At 35.0% G+C, this 22,267-nt stretch overlaps 2 protein-coding genes and 2 pseudogenes across 3 annotated transcripts; 1 reads left to right on the top strand and 3 right to left on the bottom strand.

The window, feature by feature from the left end:
- Window positions 1-677: 677 nt before the first annotated feature.
- LOC104736807 (B3 domain-containing protein At5g18000-like) lies at window positions 678-6,065 on the top strand (annotated as a pseudogene).
- On the bottom strand, window positions 5,771-8,734 carry LOC104736808 (anthranilate phosphoribosyltransferase, chloroplastic-like; annotated as a pseudogene). Its single transcript, XR_015570316.1, has 9 exons — window positions 8,276-8,734; window positions 8,057-8,168; window positions 7,568-7,711; window positions 7,318-7,479; window positions 6,953-7,224; window positions 6,774-6,864; window positions 6,635-6,694; window positions 6,411-6,529; window positions 5,771-6,312 (listed from the first exon to the last, which is right to left on the bottom strand). The product of XR_015570316.1 is annotated as an anthranilate phosphoribosyltransferase, chloroplastic-like (transcript).
- Window positions 8,735-12,055: 3,321 nt separating this feature from the next.
- LOC147933964 (uncharacterized) lies at window positions 12,056-13,552 on the bottom strand. Its single transcript, XM_087471034.1, has 2 exons — window positions 13,212-13,552; window positions 12,056-13,104 (listed from the first exon to the last, which is right to left on the bottom strand). Exon 2 carries the CDS (start codon window positions 13,046-13,048, stop codon window positions 12,182-12,184), a length of 867 nt encoding a protein of 288 aa, XP_087327160.1. The 5' UTR covers window positions 13,049-13,104; window positions 13,212-13,552; the 3' UTR covers window positions 12,056-12,181.
- A 5,469-nt stretch (window positions 13,553-19,021) lies between these two features.
- Window positions 19,022-21,628, bottom strand: LOC147933965 (uncharacterized). The gene is made up of 6 exons (XM_087472410.1): window positions 20,982-21,628; window positions 20,445-20,574; window positions 20,286-20,336; window positions 20,049-20,242; window positions 19,741-19,969; window positions 19,022-19,504 (listed from the first exon to the last, which is right to left on the bottom strand). Exons 1-6 carry the CDS (start codon window positions 21,626-21,628, stop codon window positions 19,022-19,024), a joined length of 1,734 nt encoding a protein of 577 aa, XP_087328536.1.
- Window positions 21,629-22,267: the final 639 nt, after the last annotated feature.

A 22,267-nucleotide genomic window follows, 5' to 3' on the forward strand; every position in this document is an offset into this window, starting at 1 on the left:
CGTCTATTACAGGATTAATTTTTGGTTTCCCGCCAAAATATTGCTTAAAAAAATAAAATTGTTAGTCTATTTATTACCTCTCAACTACAGATAGAACCAAGTGACTGAGTTATAATATTCCTGTTTATTTATTTTATTACCTCTCAACTGCAAACTAGAATAAAATTATTTTTTACAACACTATGTCCGCTCGAGCACCCAAGATGTCGGATCTCCCCGACGATGTTTTCATAAAAATCGTTTCCCTTGCTGCAGAAGATCAATGGTGGTCACTTGGTTCTATTTTAAGGGCTGGTCGTAGGGGAAAAAATGCAGTATACAGTAAAGAAGTTCTAAAGACAGCTGCTATCTATTCCCTTTGTACTGATCCATCATAAATCAACACATCCAATGCCCCTGATGGTGGCCTCCAAATTGAAGGGCGGTACAGGCCTTTCTTCGTCAAATGCTTTGACGCCGGCAATCCCATTATCATCTACTACAAAGGGCTAAGGGTTGTGGATGAGGATAGAGATATCCAGCGTGGGATTGATATTCTCAGTCGTATTGTACCGGCCGATGGTGATGCCACCTTAGCACGTGGGGTACTAAATATTTGTCAAGGGAATGAGGTTATGGCCGTCCATTACCTCCAGCTGTTTGATGCACATCATTATCCTCTGATGTCTTCGGATGCCATGGAAACCGGTAATGATTTTCTGTATGAGTTATCTCGTTATAAGACGGCCCGGAAAAACGCATACGCAGCCTCCCATCGCTATCCTGACAGCCCGTTACTCCCTTCACCCGCTTGTGCTTGGATGTGTTGTTTGGATTATTGTTTCCATTCTCTCCGCTATGGAGACTATGTAATCATGTGCAAAAACTGTAACCTTTTGTGGTTGTCCCTCAAAGTCTCTGAGATCCTTTAGGGTTTCCAGCAGTGATTTCCAGTTTTACCTTAATATGTTCTATGTATCCACCTTTTATGCTTCCACATTTTAGTATCTACTCTCACTTTGAGGCTGAATTATAATAAAGTTACGGCTGAGCTATAGTTTTACGGGAAAACAAAAGGTCACATCGATTCATGTGACGGCTGAGTTATCAAAATAAACAATCTATAATGGCTAAGTTATCAAAAGAAAGGTCGCGTCTATTATTAGGTTAACTTACGGTTTCCCGCCAAAATTTTACTTAACAGATGAGTTATACTTTTACGGGAAAACGAAAGGTTTCGTTGATGGCTGAGTTATAGTAAGTAATGGCTGAGTTATCACACGAAACAATCTGAAAGTAGATAGCTGATATATATGACTTGACGGCTGAGTTAACAAAAGGAACAATCTGAGAGCAAACGACTGGTTTATACGACTTGATGGCTGAGTTATTACACAAAATAAAACAAATCTCCCTAACTACATCCGACAAGTGTTCACATTGTGCCCAACTTGCTTACATCGCGAACATGCTGGTTGCTTCCTAGGGCGTTTATTTTCAATGGCAACTTCCAAAGATGATTCAATCCTACGATTATTGGGCCTTCCTGGCTGGTTCACAACAATCGGAGGCAAGCACTTCTGATTATCCACAGCTTCAGGAGCAGGGAATGATTCATCTGGAGGCATGATTGAACCAGCCCATCCATTAACCAAATCGACACTCCTAAATTTTGGATCGCACATGGATATACGAGACACATCCATATGCTCTGCAGCTGCGATTGCGTGGATGCATGGTATTTTCTCGTGGTCGAAACTACGGCATGTGCATTTATTTAGTTCCAAATTTACAACATGCAAAGATGATCCATAGGTCACTTGCACACGTACAGCATCAATCGTTAGTACCTCCATAAGTCTTGATGTGGTGACACGTTCCTAGTAGGGAGTAGAACAAAAAAAAACGTTTTAGGCTGAATTATGAAAAAAATAACAGCTGAGTTATGAAAACAATTATGGCTGATTTATGGAAACTATAATGGTAATGGCTGATATATGGAAAAAGTTACGGCTAAGTTATGTAAACTTACCTGTAACAGTTTCTCAACACCTCGAGTGATCGTTGTTAGCTGCGATTTCGCATCCTCTCTCCGTTCAGAAAACCATCTGGTCATCATATTCCGTATCGATTCCAGCAGTCAAACTATGGGAAGATTTCTAGCATTTGACAGTGCATGGTTCATTGATTCTGCAATATTCGTTGTCATTAAATTGTACCTTTCACCCGGGAAATGAACACGTGCCCACATTCGGACACCAGCTCGTTGGAGGTATCCATGTAGTTCGGGATGACGTGCTTCAATCTCATTGAAAGCCTCATTAAAATCAGACAGCCTAACAAAATTAATAACCCATCTGTTGACACCAAACAAATTAATAAATCAGCCATAACATAGAGATTACTCAGCCGATACATTCGAATAAGTCAGCCGTAAATAATGAATAAATCAGCCGTAACATGTAAATAACTCAGCCTATACATACCTATAAGTCAACCATTATTATCAATAAGTCAAACGAAACATAGTTATTACCTTTAGACTAAATTGCTTATTGAAAATGACTCCGACACTTTTAGGTTTAACATCCGGACCAAGATCACCAAGATAGTCCCTGTAAAAACCTGTCAATACATCAGCTGTTGATTGGCGGGATCTAATAGAACGTTCCGTCACAGAACATGTGTGTTCCGAATCGTACACACGAACATGAAAATCTGGGTCATTCCCTTGTACAGATGCACGAACTCTCCAAAGACATCCTTCAACCCAGCACCTAAAAACCACTTGTCTCGGATTTGATACTGGTACATTAAAATCAAATCCATCCCTAACCGAAATAAGTTTCACGTGATTCCTGAACTCCTTTTTGCTCATGTATCTTTGTCCCACGGCAATTTTTAGCGTTGACACCTCCAACCTAATAGCCTCCGGACCCATCTTTGATCCGGCAAAGTTATCATCTTTATGAGCTTTCTTCTGAGGAGGCGGAGTAGGTGGGTCTTCCTCTTTACTATGAGGCTCGCCCAATACAGAAAATTGCTCGTCATTAGATGACTCACCATCGGAGTCGTCGAAAAAATCAAATCGGCTTGAAAATTCATCGTCTTCTTCTTCGTCAGATGCTACTTCGACAGCTTCTTCTTCTTCTTCGTTTTCTTTGTCAACAATCTTACCATAATCAAAACAAGTGTCTTCAAATCCCCCACCGTACACTTCGTATGTAGGTTCTACTTTCGAGTCACTGCTTATCATACTTCCTCTAGCTCCACTAGTTTCTGTAGACTGTTTTGCCGAAAACTCTACACAGAGACGTAGCTGATCGGTTTTCCATAGCCCGAAAAAACATTGCAACTGTCGATCATTGGAGACAAAAACTGGTGGAGTATCATGCGCCATTAGTTTCAGTGCCTTGTTCGAGAACATGTAGCTCAGCTTTAGCTCATGGCTAAACGCGTCCAATCCGTAGTCTTCAAGAACAAGCTTCACAAGCTTGTCGTGTGTTGTGCCTCCATCTATCTGCACAATTATACAACCTCTATCGTCGGTGTTAAATACATATCTCTGTGTCTTTACCCAATTACCGGAAACAACTAGAACCGGAACTGGATCCATGAAAGAAAAATGAAGAACAAGGTGAAGAAGAAGTAGAAGAACAAGGTGAAGAACAATGTGAAGAAGAAGTAGAAAGAACTAGGTGAAGAAGAAAAGTGAAGAAGAAGTATAAGAACAAGGTGAAGAAGAAGGTAAATAGTTCACTTATTTACCAGTTGAAGAACAAGAGTCGAACGACGTTTCGTATTTCCGGAGAAAAAAAAAGATGACATGGAATGCTGACATGGATGCTGCGTCCGACATGACAACTCAGCCATCAAACAATTAATAACTCAGCCTATATAAAACTCATTCACAACATGAAAAACATTACAGTAGTTAAAAAAACATTTTCATAAGTCAGCCTATCACGACTGAGTTGTAACGATAAGTCAGCCTATCACGGTTGAGTTGTACGATAACTCAACCGTAACAGTTGCTCATAAGTCAGCCGTTTTTCATAACTCAACCAGTCGGAAAATAGTAATTCAGCCGTGTCATAGTGATAACTCAGCCAAAATTTTGACAACTCAACCATCGGGTGAAAACTCAGCCGTAAGGACGGCTGAGTTATATCATATCTCAACCAGATTTTAATAAGTCAACTGTAACTCTTGGTTGATTTATGCTATAAGTCAGCCGTCCGCTCTTACTCAAATGTTTTTTTCCATAACTGATCCGCAACATACCTATAACTCAACCGCAACATACCTATAACTCAACCGCAACATTCATCTGTAACACGTTACGGTTGAGTTATGGTTACACGTCAGCGATTTGTGACGTGGCAATGGCATTTTTGTAATAACGTTTTTTCCAGTAACATTAAACAAGGACACGTTGGGTAATTTGAAAATAGCCTAAATATTCTAGTAATAGAATCTTTTTTTGTGGATTCTAGTAATATTATCTAATTTGGATAACATTTAAATAAATCATCCATTTTCTTGGTATTTTAGAGTACTAACTATAGTTTTTAATCTCGTAATAAATAATAATAGACTAACTCTTATGTAAATTTTGAAGTTAATGCAGAAAAATAAAACACTTTGAATTTTGGGAGCTTTACCTTTGGCTGTTTTTAACAGAGCTCTCGGAGAGAAACCAAAGATGGTGAGAGTCAGGTCATGGAAGAAGGAGACAATCCTGCATTCTTCAAGATTCTTCGAAGGGAAGACTTGTCTTCTGAAATCATGGTAGGTCTCTTAATTTCTCATACTTCTTATTAGCCTTTTTTTTTTTTTTTAATGAAGACTGAATCTTTTGGTTCTTTAGTATGTCTCTTGTGCTCTCTCATGAACTTTAGATCTGTCTGTTCTTTGGTGATTTTTTGCTCTTATATAAACTAATTTTACTGCCTTTTCCGGGTTTCTTATTGGGTTTTGTGTGTGAAATGATGGGATTAGACCAAACCTTACTAAACCAGTGAAAAAAGGTTGAAACTTTGAATGTGGCTTCATTTAATCATTTCTTGATTTTGTTGTTGTGGCCCTCTGAAGAGAATGATTCCTCATCACTTGATAAGAAGCATCTCCGACAAGTCTTCGTCGTTTAAGATGGTCTTAAAAGTGCCATGGGGGAAGCTCATGGCAAGCACGAACCCAATTTTTTCACTACCGTGAAGATCGTGGATGGAACCAGTTTGTGAATGACAACGGTTTGGGTGAAAATGAGTATCTTACCTTCACTCATGAGGCAAATATGTGCTTCAATGTAAAACATCTACGAGGCAAATGGTAAGGAGATGCTTAGACCAAGACAATCTTCTACCACTACTTCTAGTTCCAGTAAGTGTTCATCTATGTCTGAATGATTATAGAGAAGAAGAAGAATACAGTCGTTAATTCATTCCGTGGTTGATTTTGGTGAATACAGGTCGGAACAAGAGAGAAGAGAGAAAGAGCAACTACATAGTCATAGATGTGAAGAAGGAAGAAGAGCCAGAGTCTTGTTCTGAACAGAGCTATCCAGGTCTTAAAACAGCTGAATCGACAAGTGGGAAATCGAAGCAGAAACAGGAGCTTAACTTGAGAAAAAGGGAAACCACAAGAATCCAAGAAAAGTAAGAACAAGAAGGCGGATACTGTTTCTAATCTGAAGTCGACACCTCATCTCTTGTTCCAGAATTCAAGATCACCATCAAGAAATCACACCTCCTGTTCTTGGTAAGATAAGCAAGGAAAAACCAGTCACACATTGTCAAAATGGTTGTATTTATATATGTGAACTAATGTAATACAACTCTGTGATTTAGGGGATCCCGAAGAAGTTTGTGGACATGCATATGCCAAATCAGACAAAGATGTTCAAGATTCATCATCCCAAGGGAAAGAAGTCATGGGAGGTTACGTATGTGGTCACTGATGTGAAGTAAAGATTTTCTGCTGGATGGAGCCGTTTCGCCAAAGAATTAGGCTTAGAGGTCGGAGATGTTTGCACGTTCAAGCTCATCGAACCAACCGAGATGTGTGTCAAAGTCTCTAAAGAATAGACTCCATGATGATTGATGATGATGACGTGTGAGGTGTAGCTGAAGAATGGGTGAAGAACTTGTGTTTAAACAACGCATAGGACTCTCTGGTCACTGAGATTTCTGAGCTAAGTTGGAGATATTTATCCATGAATCAAGCGTCGTGATAGCTTTTCCAGACGATTGTACTTCCCGTGCCAAGGTTACTCCTTCAGCTAGTGTTTGAACTCGGTTGCTAACGCAGGAGAGCTGCAGCTGCGTTTAGGATCTGAAACAAGATTTTGAAAATGCAGAAGTTCAAGAAAAAGTAGGAAAGTTTTCAGAGAGAAAGAGAATGTTGAATCTGCAAGCAAAACAATATTATACCAATGAATCGGCAATTGCTCCACGTTCCCCTGAAAGAACACGTCTTAACACATCCGCATTATAGTCTGGACCTCCACCTCGCAAATCCTCAAGTGTACAACGAGAAATACCAAAATCCACTGTCAAAAGATATCTTTAACTCTCCCGTTTTACCAAGTTGCCTGTGCACTCTTCATTTTAGAGAGGGAATAGAAAAGGTAGACAGTTGAGTGAGAAATCATTACATGGATCGAATGAGAATTCTTCGATCTTTTCGGGGGTTACATCATAAACTAGCCCTCCTCCTGTTGTTACCCATGATTGGTTAATAATAATCGTAGGATAATAATAATAGTCATCAGTTTTGGGAAGAGATAATCGTACCTAATGGACTCATTTCGTCTAGACCATACGAGTGTACCACCAGTGCTCTTTACATTCCAAATCGTTGCAGCGCCTTTGCCATCTTAACAACCTATAAAAACCACACAAGCAACAGTAACTTTAAATGTCTCTTCTTTTTCTTGACGAACCTAGCTAATTTCAGCAGGAAGTAAATGTACCAGATTTTTGTGGTATACACCAACGACAGCATAAGACACTCTAGCAGGGTTAAGCATAGGTCCCAATATGTTAAAAACGGTTTTTATTTTAAGCTTTTCCGGACAGGACCAACAATCTTCATAGCTGGATGATACATAGGCGACATCATAAAGCCAATCCCCGATTCTTCGACACATCTTTTGATGCCCTCTGGTCCCAAATCCAGCATTACTCCTAGTGCCTCTAGTACATCAGCACTTCCACATGCAGAAGAACTCGAACGGTTCCCTTGCTAGCAAAATAAATACCCATGATTACATGACCGAAGAAGAGATGGGATCAATGAAACTATCATTTCTGTTAAGGAATTTCTCAGTCGTTACACCTTTGCTACTTTTGCGCCACAAGCTGCAGCAAGTATGGAAGATCCAGTTGATATATTGACTGTGTTTGCTCCATCACCACCTGTTCCAACTATGTCCACAACATCACCTAATCCTTCCACTTTCCTAGCATGTTTCATCATTGCCCTAGCCAACCCCACAACCTAAATGGAAGATGTTTACTAAGTGAAGTGCTGTAATATAGGATGATGTATTATTAATATGCCTTAGATTGACTTAATTGATACTTACTTCTTCGTATGTCTCGCCTTTAGCTCTCAGTAGAACTAGAAAGGCGCTAATCAGGACCTCGTCTGCCTCGTTCAGTAAAAACTCAAGAGATGATTCAGCCTCAGATTCAGATAGATCCACCCGATCAATCAAAATTTCAATCAACTGAGGAATATAATCATAGAACAGAGAAAACGCATAATTAGAGCATACTAATCTAAATCTCTGTCATCAAAGCAGTTTGAAGCTCAATAAAACTACAGTTCTTTTTAAAGCTGTTAAGTAATACACTTTATACTCAAGTCCATAATACCCATCAAGCCATACAAATGAACACAGACAGGACCAAACATGGTTTAGTCAGCATGAAGCAAATACCTCAATCCAACTCAGAAACCAGATACAGACATTTATAACTAGTTGATTTATCAAGACCCTGAATTGACAAGACTCGGAAACATTAGATAGAAGCACAAACTTAAACTGCAAAATCGAAATGAAAAAAATCACCTGGTTGAAAGTTTTGATGGAAAGGCTTGAATTGTCACAAGCGATTGGCAGAGCTTCAGGTGGTGCACTTAAACCACAGACCAAACCGAGATCCGGAGAGCAGGCGAATGAGCTGCAGCAGCCAATTCAAGATTCAAATCAAAATGACGACAAACAAGCAATTTCAAAGGAGGTGTTTTTTCACTCTAATATAAATAAATAAAAAAATCGAGACTTTACCTGAAATGCCCACGAATTGGGGACACAGCTCCGATCGATGAGAATCGTCGGCGATTCAATCCCGAATAAATTCTAACTCCAGTCAGGTTGGTTCTTCCGTAACTACTGGAGGCATCATCTACGGAATTAAAGATCTCTGAAAGTTTGATGCCGGAAACAATGGAGCTCGTAGCCGCCACCGCAATAACCATCTCTCGATCACTTAACAACTAAAACACGATGACGACATTTCTACAATAGATAAAAAAAAAAAAAAAAAGGTTTTCCAGTTAGACCACCCTTCTTAGATTTGGCGGTTGGAAACGTTGTGGGATTCTGAATTGGATGCGTGTTAGTGTTCGTAAAACGGAATCGTGGTCGGATTGTTCTTCGTTTCCGGCCACATCCAAAACGAAGAAGACGATTACTTTCTTCCACGTGCGTTTTTTGGTTTTTCTGGCCCAATAGAGGCCCAACTACGTTTATTTCTTCCACTGTGTCATCTATTAATATTATCATTGTTTAATTTTTTTATTTTTTTTGTCTTTCATTATGTATTCTTTTTGTTTAACAACATTGTGTCATCGAATATATGATTCTTATATTATTTTTGAAATTACACAAACTGACACACACATATATATATATATATATATATATATATTATAAATATATACGCTTCCAACATATATACACTTTTAATATTTGTGATTTTTCTAAAAATTAGTTTTCATCTTTTTATTTCTACATATCCGCTTCCGTTTCCATAAAATTTAGGTTTCTATAGCCATTTTAAATCTTAAAAAAAATGTTTTTAAGAACAGTTTTTTAATAACCAAAAAATTAAAATTAAAATTGTATTTATTTCCTATTTTTTAAATTTTTTTAGTGGTTAAGATTATATAATTATATATTTTGATTCTGAAAAAAAAAATTATATATTTTGATTGTTAATTATAGGATTTAAATACTACATGATGATAATGTTTTTACATAATCTTAATTTAATCAACTTATAACATGATGACAGTTTATTGATATACGATTTACATTCCAACATCGGGAACAAAATATATGCGCAGATTTATTTGCTAAAACGGCAATTAATAGTCCTCAAATGTATACTTTATATCATTTGTGTTCTCGTTTTTTACTAAGTAACCAATGATTGTGACTATCATTCTTAATAATAATAAAAATATATCTAATATTCTCATATTAATAATGTTTACAAAATAATAAAATGATATATTCACGTTGTAACACTAAATTATTGATATTTTAATTTTTTTTACTAATATTGTTTGAAATCCCTCTAAGATCGGTAATATTTATTCTTCTTATAAATGTAATATTTAAGCATGTATAGTTTGGGTAAGGGAAAGTCAACTGGACCTGGGAAAAATAGGGAAAATGGTAAATTTCAACTCGTACTATTTCAAAAGTGTAAATTTTTACCCAGACAACAAAACCGTGTGTTTTTCAACCTAAACTCTCACTTAATTCAAATTTACTACCTAGACTTTGAATCGTTACATGTTCCTACATTGACTCAAACAACGTTAGTCAACCGTTAAATGTTTTGATCAATTTGACATGTAAGCGATGATGTGTCAAGGTCGTTAGGTTCAAAACTTTAAAACAACGTCATTTGGAATGAAAGGTTAAAACGACGTGTTTTGAATTGGGCGAAAGATCTTAAATTAGGGTTCTTCAGTAAGTTTGATTTCAATCTGCTCTTGTCTCTCTTTCTCTTTATCTCAGTGTGTACTTGGTGAAAATGGTGAACGTGGATTGAAGATAACTGCGAGGGATAGGTGTAGAAGAAACAAAGCGTGAATCGAAGGAGTTGTATTGAGATAAAGAGACACAAACAGATTGAAATCAAACTTACTGAAGAACCCTAATTTAAGATATTTTTCCCAATTTAAAACATGTCGTTTTAACCTTTCATTCCAAACGACGTCTTTTTAAGATTTTGAACCCAACGACCTTGACACATCATCGCTTACGTGTCAAATTGATTGAAAATTTTAACGGTTGACTAACACTGTTTGAGTTAATGTAGGAATATGGGTAACGATTCGAAGTCTAGGTAGTAAATTTGAATTAAATGAGGGTTTAGATTGAAAAACACATGGTTCTATTGTCTGGGTACAAATTTACACTTTTGAAATAGTACGGGTTGAAATTTATCCTTTTGAAAATGGTAAACTTTAACCCGTACTATTTCAAAAGTGTAAATTTCTACCCAGACAACAAAACCGTGTGTTTTTCAACCTAAACTCTCACTTAATTCAAATTTACCACCTAGACTTTGAATCGTTACTTGTTCCTACATTGACTCAAACAACGTTAGTCAACCGTTAAATGTTTTGATCAATTTGACACGTAAGTGATGACGTGTCAAGGTCGTTAGGTTCAAAACTTTAAAACAACGTCGTTTGGAATGAAAGGTTAAAACGACGTGTTTTGAATTGGGGGAAATATCTTAAATTAGGGTTCTTCAGTAAGTTTGATTTCAATCTGCTCATGTCTCTCTCTCTTTATCTAAGTGTGTACTTGGTGAAAATGGTGAACGAGGATTAAAGATATTTGCGAGGGATAAGTGTAGAAGAAACAAAGCGTGAATCGAAGGAGTTGTATTGAGATAAAGAGACACAAACAGATTGAAATCGAACTTACTGAAGAACCCTAATTTAAGATCTTTCTCCCAATTTAAAACACGTCGTTTTAACCTTTCATTCTAAATGACGTCTTTTTAAGGTTTTGAACCCAACGACCTTGACACATCATCGCTTACGTGTCAAATTGATTGAAAATTTTAACGGTTGACTAACACTGTTTGAGTTAATGTAGGAATATGGGTAACGATTCGAAGTCTAGGTAGTAAATTTGAATTAAACAAGGGTTTTGGTTGAAAAACAAGGGTTCTTTTGTCTAGGTATGAATTTTCACACTTTTGAAATAGTACGGATTGAAATTTACTCTTTTCCCGGAAAAAATATTTGGTGTTTGGATAAAGGCCACGTTGGATGCTTTTATCACTAATACAAAACCGAAAAGGAAAAAAAAAAAACATGTCATGATGTCATAAAAGAATGTTTGCAGTAACAAAAAGAAGAGAGACACTCTATCTCACTTTGAACACTTGAAGTCTCTTCTCATGTGTACTTCTCCGACCAAAATAAGACAAAAGTATCAAACGGCAAGTAGTTGAGGAGATTTTCAGTGAAACAGCGTGAGGTTCGTTTTTTTTTCCACATACTATCTAAAGTATGTGGAAAGCTGTCTACAGAAAGCTGTCTACTCTCTACAGAAAGTTTCCGTGACTTGACAATTCAAATTTTTTCGAAAGTTGTTATTAATAGAATCTCTCAGACAAAGACAATTTTTATGCTTGTTACAGTCATATTGCTACTATTCATATTTTTAAAAGCTTTAAAGAGCGCTATGCTTTAGACAAATCTTATGATCAATCAAATAATTCATGTTTAAAAACTTCACGAGAACATTTGTGTACAAATCCGGCGATCTCTATATGCCTCTATAAAGAAATTTTATGAGCAATCTGTTATCATAAAGAAGATACGCAAAAGTTTGCTAAACATCTAAATGTTCACCAGCTCCAAGATCAGAAAGCATATTTGTATTCGCACTATCCACATGAAGAAGGAAACAAGTAACTAGGACATAAGTAACAGATGCATACACAGATCGCATTCGTCAAGACTCAACTGAATTTAGCATTGTATAAGGAGATATATATATATATATATATATATATATAGAAGAAACCAATTATGAATCAACTCATAAATCATGCTATAAAGAATAAAAATTGTCGATAAGGAATCAACAAACTCTTATAAGGTTTTTTTTGGTTAGCACCGAGAAACTCTCTCTTTTTTTTTTTTTTTGTTTGTTCTACTCGTTCTTCCAAGCATACAGAATCAACGAAAAACCAAAACTTTGAGACTTGGAGTTTGTTGTTGTCATGTCCTGTGAGAAAGACAAGCTCTTCTCAGTAGATTGAGTAGTCCTGAACATGAACACTGCGTTCCCCGCTGAAGGCAACCCAAAGAGCCAACTATGAACATCCCATAGAACTTCCACAGCCATTCTATTAACAACAATCGTATCGTTACCACGAAACTTCCACTTAAGCCGCTTCACCTGCAACAACGTCTTCCCATCCACACGAACAACAAGACAAGGATCAGTGACACTCGTGTCACATTCAATCACAAGATCATGAATCTTCCCATCCGCACAAAGCTGAGCTTTCGTCGCAAACACTCTCTTACCAAAAACATGCTCTTTCTTAGCAATGAACACAGCACCTAAAGACGAAGGAGAAGCATTCGTCTTCTTCAAAGCTTCCTTGTTCATATCACCAAGAAGCAAAACCATTTCCTTGTCAACAACAACACAAACATAGAACCCTCCCAAAGCTTCAGGACCTGATCCGAATTTTGCAGACGAGAGATCCCAAAATACATCGATGTTACAAGAATACGCCTCTAAACTCTTGGAACCTTTACGTTTAGTGAACAGAGACGGCTTAATCTCGACTTTACAAAGACTCTGGTTACAAGAATCATCAACACCAACGGTCACACTTTGACCCATCAGATTCTTAGTCCATGTCACAGTGATCAAACAGTTTCTTCCACGGATACGACACTGGTAGATACAAGTAACAAGATTCTGAGCATTTTTACCGGAGTTTGAAGACGATGAATCCGCAACTTGAACACCATTTTCACCAAAGCAAGAAGGAAAATCCTTCATCTTTTTCTTTTTCTATCTCTCTTTGAGGAATTTTAACATACACTTGGTGGGCGAATCTGAGGAATCGTAAAACAGAAGAGATTTGACTAAGACAATGACTGATACTGGAAGAGAAGAAGAAACCCAGATGGAAAAAAAGTGATTTTTTTTTTTTTTTTTTTACCTGAATTTTACTTTAAAGAAGAAGAAAGAGCAATCGGAATCTCCGTGGATTTAGTTTGAGAGTGTCTTCGATTTGGATCCGTTGTCTTGTCTCCAAGAAAAAGCAATGAGAGAGAGAGAGAGAGAGAGAGAGAGAGATCTTTGAGAGAGAAGAGAGAAGCAAATCGGAAAACTCAAAGGGGGAGAATTGAATTGTTTGTGTGTCTAATTAGAATTCTGAAAACGAAGACAGAAAGAGACAAAAAGGAGACTCCTTTCACTCTCGGAAGAATTATTACCAAAATTTAAAACCAGAACAAAAAAAAAAAAAAAAAACCCTAACCACAATTGATTGAGTCGGGCAGTCGGCATAAATTGACATCCCACAACGTTTTGCCAAAAAAAAAAAAAAAAGTTTTATGTAAAACTTTTTTTTTTTTTGGTATATGAAAACGAAAAATGATTTTGTTAAGCAATTTGGGTTCACATATTTTTTTTTTTAAAAAATATTCTATGTGTGTATTTGACAATAATTTTTTATATATTTAAACTGTAATATTTTTTTGTTTTGGTTGGATTTTATTAGACACTTTTTTTTTCAGGATCTATTAAATTTGAAGTAATTTAGTGAATATATGGGACATTCAATGTTCTAGAATGAAATATTATAAAATAATGTTTAAAATTATAAAAAGTCAAAATTATAAAATTCCAGAAAGAGTGAATGTATTGACCAAGTAAAATAAGAAAATAAACGGTTTATATGCTTATAAAGTTGCATATTTAAAGAATAAATATCAATTTTTGTTTTAGCAAATTAATTTTAATTCTCTAAATATCAGCATGATCATATGATCGAATCGTATACGCAAACCATATGAGCAAAACATATGTAGTAGTAGTATAACTTTCCATCTACAATGAACAAAATAATATTTTAAAAAAAACATTTTGATGTATTAATTCAAACACATATAAAATATTTGTTTTGAAGCAAGTTAGAAAGACAGACGTTGTGTTTTTTTCCAATAATTAAGAGATTCTGAGTCAAATTCATATGTCCTAATCAGCTTTAATGATGTATACACCAACAGTCATTCGAACTTATTACATCTTGATGAATTACTAACTTATTACTTCTTGATGAATTACAACAAAATATCTTTCTAGTTACCTCAGATGATCTTAATTGAGTTTCTAAGTTATCATATAATTTTAAAATTATATCTTGATGAATTATCTTTTGTACAATTTTTTTTTGAGTTAACTCAAGACAATCAAGTTTCAGTACTTTCTTGATCAGTTATCCCATGATAATTTCATCCTTAATAAGAAACTCAATAAATAATCAACAACTTGAGGAATGGAATGGGTCCATCGAATATTCAAAAATGCAAGCACGTCATACATACACATATATATATATATATATATAAGAAAGATAAGTATGTTTTCGTATAAAGCATACATTAAATTAGATTTTAAAAATTTGGCGACCTCATTTTCCAACTCTTAATGGTAATTTTTAGACTCTCTTATGCTACTACATACGTACATAAATGATATCAATAAGAAAACACTATATATAGGAATAACTAAGGATCATGATGGTCCAAAATGCTGTGCTTTTGTTCGACCAAATGTTTTACTTCAACTACAAGAATCCATCATAACACGAAAAATAAGGAAAATTTTCAGGCAATAATTATATTTTCTCTATTTCATAAAGAATTATCTTCAAAAATAATAAAGAAGAAGAAAATACGCATTAAACTTGCAGAAAATGCCAGCTTCACCATCATCATTACATCCATTATTTCTCTCTCTAAATCTAGCTCCTTTTTCTCTCTCTAATTTATTTATGGGTTAATAATTATAATAAAAAAGCTATGTTGTTTGGTTGGATCCGGACTTGTGAGATCGTTGTACACTACGTATGGTGAATATTATTAAATAATGTAAATATCAAATATTAATCATGCATTCTCGTTTGCCTCATTCGTGTATCTCTCTGTCGATAGATCCAAATTAATTAATACGAAAAAATGAAAGTGAAATACATAACTTTATGTTATTATTTTAACCAAAAAAAAAACTTTATGTTATTATGTACATGAAAATATGTTTTAAAGTGTAGGAAAGTAATAAGCTAAGAGTAATCGTTGAGTATTATTATAATTTGGGGTTTATACGTATAGCAGGAAATGGCATTCACGTGTACTTGTCCAAGAGTAGTTGTCAATGCGTTACAACGCAAAATTGGGTCCATATTTTTTGGACTTTCTGGGCCTTTTCTTCTTTTTCTTCTTGAGGGTTGAATCGTAGTTTCTTTTATTCCTTTTATATGTAGAGGAGGTAGGTGCACATGAACAACAATCAAAATAAAATAAGATAAAAGATTTTGTTATTGAAAATGCTTAGCTAAATCATAGGGAAATATTTGTTGTTGCGTTTGTGTTTATATGTTAGAACAATAACATTTATTAACATGGTATATCATTCAGTTTTTGAACATAAATTTAGTTTAAACAAAAACATGATATGAAAAAACTATCCTTATCGATATATTTTGATGAAAATTATATATGATTGATGACGGTAATAAAATATTATCTTATAAAAAAAAAAATTAGTATTAAAGAAAAAATTAAATTTCAGATACACAATTTTTTAAAATATAAAAATCAGTTGTGTTATAAAATCAAATCTGATAAAAAAAAATCATGAATTTAACTCGACGTCGAGGCGAGGCGAATCAAACTGATGACCTCACATATTCTTAACCATTTCTTTGACCACCAAAAAAACGAAAGAATTTTATCATCATAAATTTAACTCTTTTTCATATTTAATTGATCGCTACCACCTATATTTTCATGTTTTTTATTCAATGTTGTCTTATTCTTTCTTTTCATTTTCAATGTCAAATTTTTTGGTAATTGTCATTGTTACTTTTACCGTCTGGTTCTTTGTTATACTATATTTCTTCTTCTTCCTCATCAACTTCTTCACATTCTTCCAATGAAAAATATTTTTTTAAGACTACCACACAACTTGTTAACCCATCAAACTCCAAGAACAAAATCATTTCTTTTCTCATAAAAATAAAAAATAAGATAAAAAAATAAAAAATTAATGAAAGAATATCAACTCATCAATAAAATCATACACAAAAATATATTTTACAGCTCATAAGAAATAAAAAGCACAAACGTAGATAAATAAGATAATTTTTGTATTACATGAATATTTATAATATTTTTAGCATTTAAAATGTTTCGAAATATAAAATTTGAACCTTTTAAAAAGTTTCAATATTTATAAGATTTTAAACTTTTAAAATTTTAAAATTATAATATTTAAAAACTTTTAAAAGTTTCAATATTTATAATATTTAAACTTTTAAAAAATTTAAAAATTATAATATATTTTTTTGAAACTTTTTAAAGTTTTAATTTGATCAAATAAAAAACCGGATCAAACCGAATAAAACTTTTAAACTTGGACGCTTGATAAATCAAGCTTTCCTGCTAATTCGTTGTTGGAAGCATATTAATCTTATTTATACTGGTTCTGAACTATTGTCTAAAAATTTTCTAGCCGATGTGGGATATTGTACATAGTTCTTTTATTTCCATAAATTTAAAATTTTTCCTTTTCTAAAAATTCTGGAAATTTTAAAAATGTTAATGAATGACATGTCAAATCCTGATAGGTTGTTTAAAATAATTCTTAATAAATAAAATTCTGAAATTTTTTAAAAAATGTTAATTAGTGAGGTGTCTAATCACTATTGGTGGTTTTAAAGCTTAGGTGGATGCCTTAAGGAGCTTATAGCTCCTACTTTTTATTAGTATAGATTACCCATTCATAACTTAGAATGAATTTTAATCACAAAATATTTATAGATGAATTTCGATTCAAACACTATAAGTTTTATGATTTCATATGATCGGAAACACCATATACAAAAGTAAAGGACAATACTTGGATTCACCCCTAGGAGTGAACCTCTTTATTCACCCCTAGGAGTGATCTCTTTATTCACCCCTAGGAGTAAACCTCTTTATTCATTCCCTTATAAAATAAGAAAATAAAATTTGTATAAATCATCATTGTAAAATAATAAAAAATCAAACAGCTATTTTATAAACTAAACAGATATATAATTATGTTCTAGACTTCTAGTGTAAAGTATAACTCCTAATCACCTCATTTGGAAACCCAAACCGACATATAATTTTGTTCTAATGTAAAATCGAAACCCTAACCACCTCATTTGTAAATCCAAACCGACATATAATTCGTTTTAATTGTGAAATCTAAACCTTAACCACCTTATTTATAAACCCAAACCAATATATATTTTTTTCTAATTGTAAAATTTAAACTTTAACCACCTCATTTGTAAACCCAAACCGACTTATAATTTCGTTTTAATTGTAAAATCTAAATCCTAATTCTCATTTATAAACTCAAACCGATATATAATCTCGTTTAATTATAAAATCTAAACCAAGCCAATATTTAACTTTCCTTAAATAAAAGTATACAGAATTTGTTTTACTTTTTAATTTAATTTTGATTGGTTGAAAGGGGAGGGAATAAATCTAAGTATTTTTCAAAAGTAAAAGTAAATGAAGAAAAAAAGAAGAAGAAATAGTCCTTACACTGTTACACCTTGCTATTTTGTTATTAATCTGATTAAAATATCTCAAATTTTGAAGATAAAATGCTAGTTGACAAAAAAGAGCTAATATAGTAATATATACATGTGAACATCTTGGGAGACAGATCTGATTATTTATGTCATTACTACGCGATTTTCTTATCTACTACAAGATAAAACACGTTTAATATGATTTATTTTTAATAGAAACTACTATTTTATTACGATAGAAAAACACAATTACATAAGTTATTATTGGAAAGTGGATACGTGTATTAAAAAACAAAACATGCAGAAAGAACTTGTGATAGGAGGCACCAGGTTGTAAAAGGGTTCCCACCCTCTTCGGATTAAGAAGAACACTACACGAAAACACGGCGTTTGGGACTACTGGAATCGTCTCAAATCAGTCGCTAAGTCGGTATGTGCAACTATTGAAGGACTGTTATATTTGGTCGCAAATATTTGGTCGCAAATTGTTTTGGTCGCAAACCAGTCCCTTATTTGCGACGCATTGGAGACAAGGGTTATGGTCGTTAATTAGCGACTACGGACAGACCGAAACGTACCGTCGTAATGAACGACTCTATAGTGACTCACTGGCGCAGTCGTAATTGGCGACTACGGACAGACCGGAATATACCGTCGTAATTAACGACAGTATAGTGACTCGCTTTGGCAGTCGTAATAGACGACTTCTTTCAGACGACATGGTAGTCACAAATTAGCTACGTTTGGAAGACTGACTTAATACCACAGTAAACTTTAAAAATCTGAATTTTGGTCCTAAAATAGTCGCTGTTTAGTCACAAGATAGTCGCAAAGGAGTCAGAATTGTTTGTGACGGACTGAAGACTAAGTTTTTTTAGTCCCAAAATCTTGACATATACACAACAAATTTGGTACTTTGTTTGTGTTTATTTAAATTATAAATGGTCGCAAATCAGTGAAAATATACCTAGTAATTTGGGACAGTATACAATAAATTTTGAAAAAAAAAACCTGAATTTAAATTAAAATCCTGATTTGAATGATCTTAACAAAAAACATACAAATCATTCAACGATCATATACAGAAAATAGTTTTAGGCTAAGGATCTAGAAACACTACTACACAATCCAAAAAATAGTTATAGAGGCTTAAAAGAGATAGAATTAGTTTGTTAAGCATGAGAGGATGATACTGACAAAGGTGAAGTGGTTGGTGCAGTCGCAGGTGAAGTAGATGGTGAACTAGCTCCTGAAGTGGTTGTTGCAGGTTGGTTGACATTGGTCGCAGTGGCTGGAGTGATGTTGGTTGCTGGTGCTGCTGTGGTTAATGGCGCATTGGCTGGTGGTTGAGTAGACAAGAATTCTGCAACCCCCGGATCACTAGTCTTCAAGTAGGATACGAGCATCTCCAAGGTTGCAATGCGGTTTTGAGCGTCACGTTGCTCCTCATCACGTCTAGCATCTTCTCTGGCACGTCGAGCATTTTCTTCATCTTGATCAGCGAGCTTACGACGAGCAACCTGGAGTTGTTCTTGAATCTCTAACAGCGAATCTGGACTAGAGCTTGGATAAGTAGCCTTTCTTTTCCCTTTGGTGATTATCTCCGAGAGACTTCCAAGTCCAAAGGGGGTTCCCTTGGCATTCGTTACAGTACACTAAGACAAAAGAAGAGATGATCATTCACAAAACAAACATAACAAACAGAAATATCACACAAACCCAGATAGAAATATCACACAAACCCAGATAATCAACATCGAGTATTCTCAAGCATCAATCAAAAGTATATCAATATCAAGGATTCTTAAGCATCAATCAAAATCAGATACTTAGCTTAGCAAAATAAGACAATTATGATAGGCACAACAAAGACAATTGTACTGGAAATTACCTTTAAGAAAATGTCATCTTTTTCTTGAATGGGGAGGAGGGTTGCATGAGGAGAATCTGGCGAGGAGTGGTCTGTAACATCAGACTCCATTTGAGACATTACCTCCTCTATGTTCTTCTCATATGTCTCCACAACTTGTTTGGCCTTCTGAATAAAAACTTCCATCTGCCTTTGTATGTGTTGCGACAAACACCTCTCCAAGCGAGACAGGACGTCCCAACTTTTCTTCCTACAATGGATAGAAAAATGTTAATTGTGGATACTGAAATATTTAAATGAAATAATTAGAGTTAGTTTAGAGCATTTACCAACTCTTGTTGAATTCGCAAGTAAGATTTCTGGCTGGATAGATGTTTGTGGATTCCAAGACCGTCACGATCAGAATTACGGGCTTGGGATGCATTAGAGCTCTTCTCCTTAGCTTCAGGTGTGTCCCAATGCTCCCACATTTGTTTCCAAAGTGTAGGATTGATCCAAATCGGTGGCTCATCATACGTCTTTGCTTGACTTACAATTCCTTTCATTCTGTTTTTCGCTATCTTCACAAATCCTTCTCTCACAAGCTCAGTAATCGCAACATCCCAATTGTATTTCCTCTACACAGTACAACAATGTAAAGTAAGTGTCAAGTAAGTAAACAAAAGACAAACTCATTGACTTAGTTTAGTAAAAAAAGAAACTGTGTCTAAAAAGAAACTCATTACCGTAAAGGATCTAAAATATCTCTCCCGTATGTGTAATGGCGTAACCTTCCAGCTGAAGTATGGACCATCGAACTTTCTCCTTAAAATCCCAGAAATAACACGAGATAGCTTTCCTTTGTCTCGTCCAAACCTGTTACATAAATATGAGAGTGTTAAGTTATAAAATATAAGCCATCAAACATAAGCGAATGGATCACAACACAATAATCTAATGGAAATTGAACTAAACTTCACAACACAATACAACACAACACAACAAACTTTGAAAACAATTTAGAAACTTTGAAAACAACTAAGAAAACGAACCAAACTTTGAAAACAATAAGAAACTGAACCAAACAATAATCTACTTATTTTATCTAAACGATAACACAACACACAAAGCGTTATTCAAATGGGAGCAATGCGATAATCAAATTATAAAATAAAAGAAAAAAATATTTTACCAAATGATAAAATGATAATCAAATGATAAATATTTTACTTATTTATCAAAATAATAATCAAATGATAAAATAAAAGAAAAAAATATTTTACCATATGCTTTGAGTGTCGGGGATGGGATGCGGACTCAATATCGGGAGATGGTGTCGACCAGGAAGTGCAAGCAACTCATCCAGTTGCTGTTGGAAGTCTTGATTCTGAGCCGGTGGTGGATGCTCTTGACCGTCCTGATTCGGAGGCGGCGGCGGTTGGAATCCTTGATTCGGAGGAGCCAGCGGTTGATACACCGGATTCTGAGGATTCGGCGGCAGAAACCCCAGATCCTGAAGCGGCGGTGGATAAGCCGGATGGTGAAGCGGTGGTTGATATCCACCATTGTGAAGCGGCTGGTTGTATCCCGGATTCTGAGGAGCCACCTGTTGATACACCGGAACATGAGCATGCGGTGGTGGTGGCTGCTGCATCTGGGAGTGGAGCTGTTGTTGAAAGCCTGGTTGTTGTGGCTGAGGAGAAGCTTCTCGAGGATACTGGGGAAATGATGCTTGCGTATACCGAGATGGAAGCGACGGTTGAGATTGTTGGGAGTGTGAAGAATTTTCGTTGTGAGAGGAAGGGTTAGAGGAGTGAGACGACGAAGCGACATCTCTACTTCGTCTCGCAACGCCGCCAGATCCATGACCACCACCGCCAGATCTACGACCACCACCGCCAGATCCACGACCACCACCGCCGGATTTCATCGGAACAGAAGTCGGAGAAGAAGTCGGAGAAGAAGTCGGAATTTCAGTAGATTAGAAAACGAAAAGACAGAGAGAAAAGAAAAAAGAGGGTTTCGGGAAATTATGAGGGTTTCGATATTTACTAAGAGTGTTACTAAGAGTGTTCAATTTGATGGGGGGGGGAATAATTAAACTCGGGGGAATAATTACCGCTAATAATTTTCACTAAAATTTGGGGAAATTTTAATCCGTAAGAAAGTAGTGGTACTTTAAGACTACTTTGTGACTGTCGTAAACATTAAACAAAAACTATACTTAGTGGCAGAACAGTCGCAAATTATAAACCCAGACACCTACACGTCTCAATTTGTTGACATGCACAATCTAAATAGTGACAAAACAGTCGCAAAATATAAGTTCAGTCACAATATAGTCTCAATTTGTGACGTCTTTGTGACAATAAAATATTAGTATAATTTTGTGTTAAGATTTTATAACCAAAAACATATTAGACATGACCCTTTGATCATGTATACTCTCATTTAAGAGTTTAGTTTTGATAAAATATCAAACATAATAATTTTTATATGTTTTTGTAAATATATACAACCTTCACTACTTTAACTTAATTAAACACATGTAATTCTAATACATGTGTTG

This window comes from Camelina sativa, chromosome 11 (assembly GCF_030686135.1).
Source record: "Camelina sativa cultivar CO46 ecotype springtype chromosome 11, ASM3068613v1".
Classification (NCBI taxonomy): domain Eukaryota; kingdom Viridiplantae; phylum Streptophyta; class Magnoliopsida; order Brassicales; family Brassicaceae; genus Camelina; species Camelina sativa.

Bases quoted from the DNA above. Each gene is read 5' to 3' on its own strand.
- LOC147933964 (XM_087471034.1), bottom strand. From the start codon at position 13,048: ATGAAGGATTTTCCTTCTTGCTTTGGTGAAAATGGTGTTCAAGTTGCG.
- LOC147933965 (XM_087472410.1), bottom strand. From the start codon at position 21,628: ATGAAATCCGGCGGTGGTGGTCGTGGATCTGGCGGTGGTGGTCGTAGA. The intron at 20,337-20,444 runs GTAATGAGTTTC...TGTACTGTGTAG, and splicing joins GATATTTTAGATCCTTTACG to AGGAAATACAATTGGGATGT. The intron at 19,505-19,740 runs GTAATTTCCAGT...CTTTTGTCTTAG, and splicing joins AAGATGACATTTTCTTAAAG to TGTACTGTAACGAATGCCAA.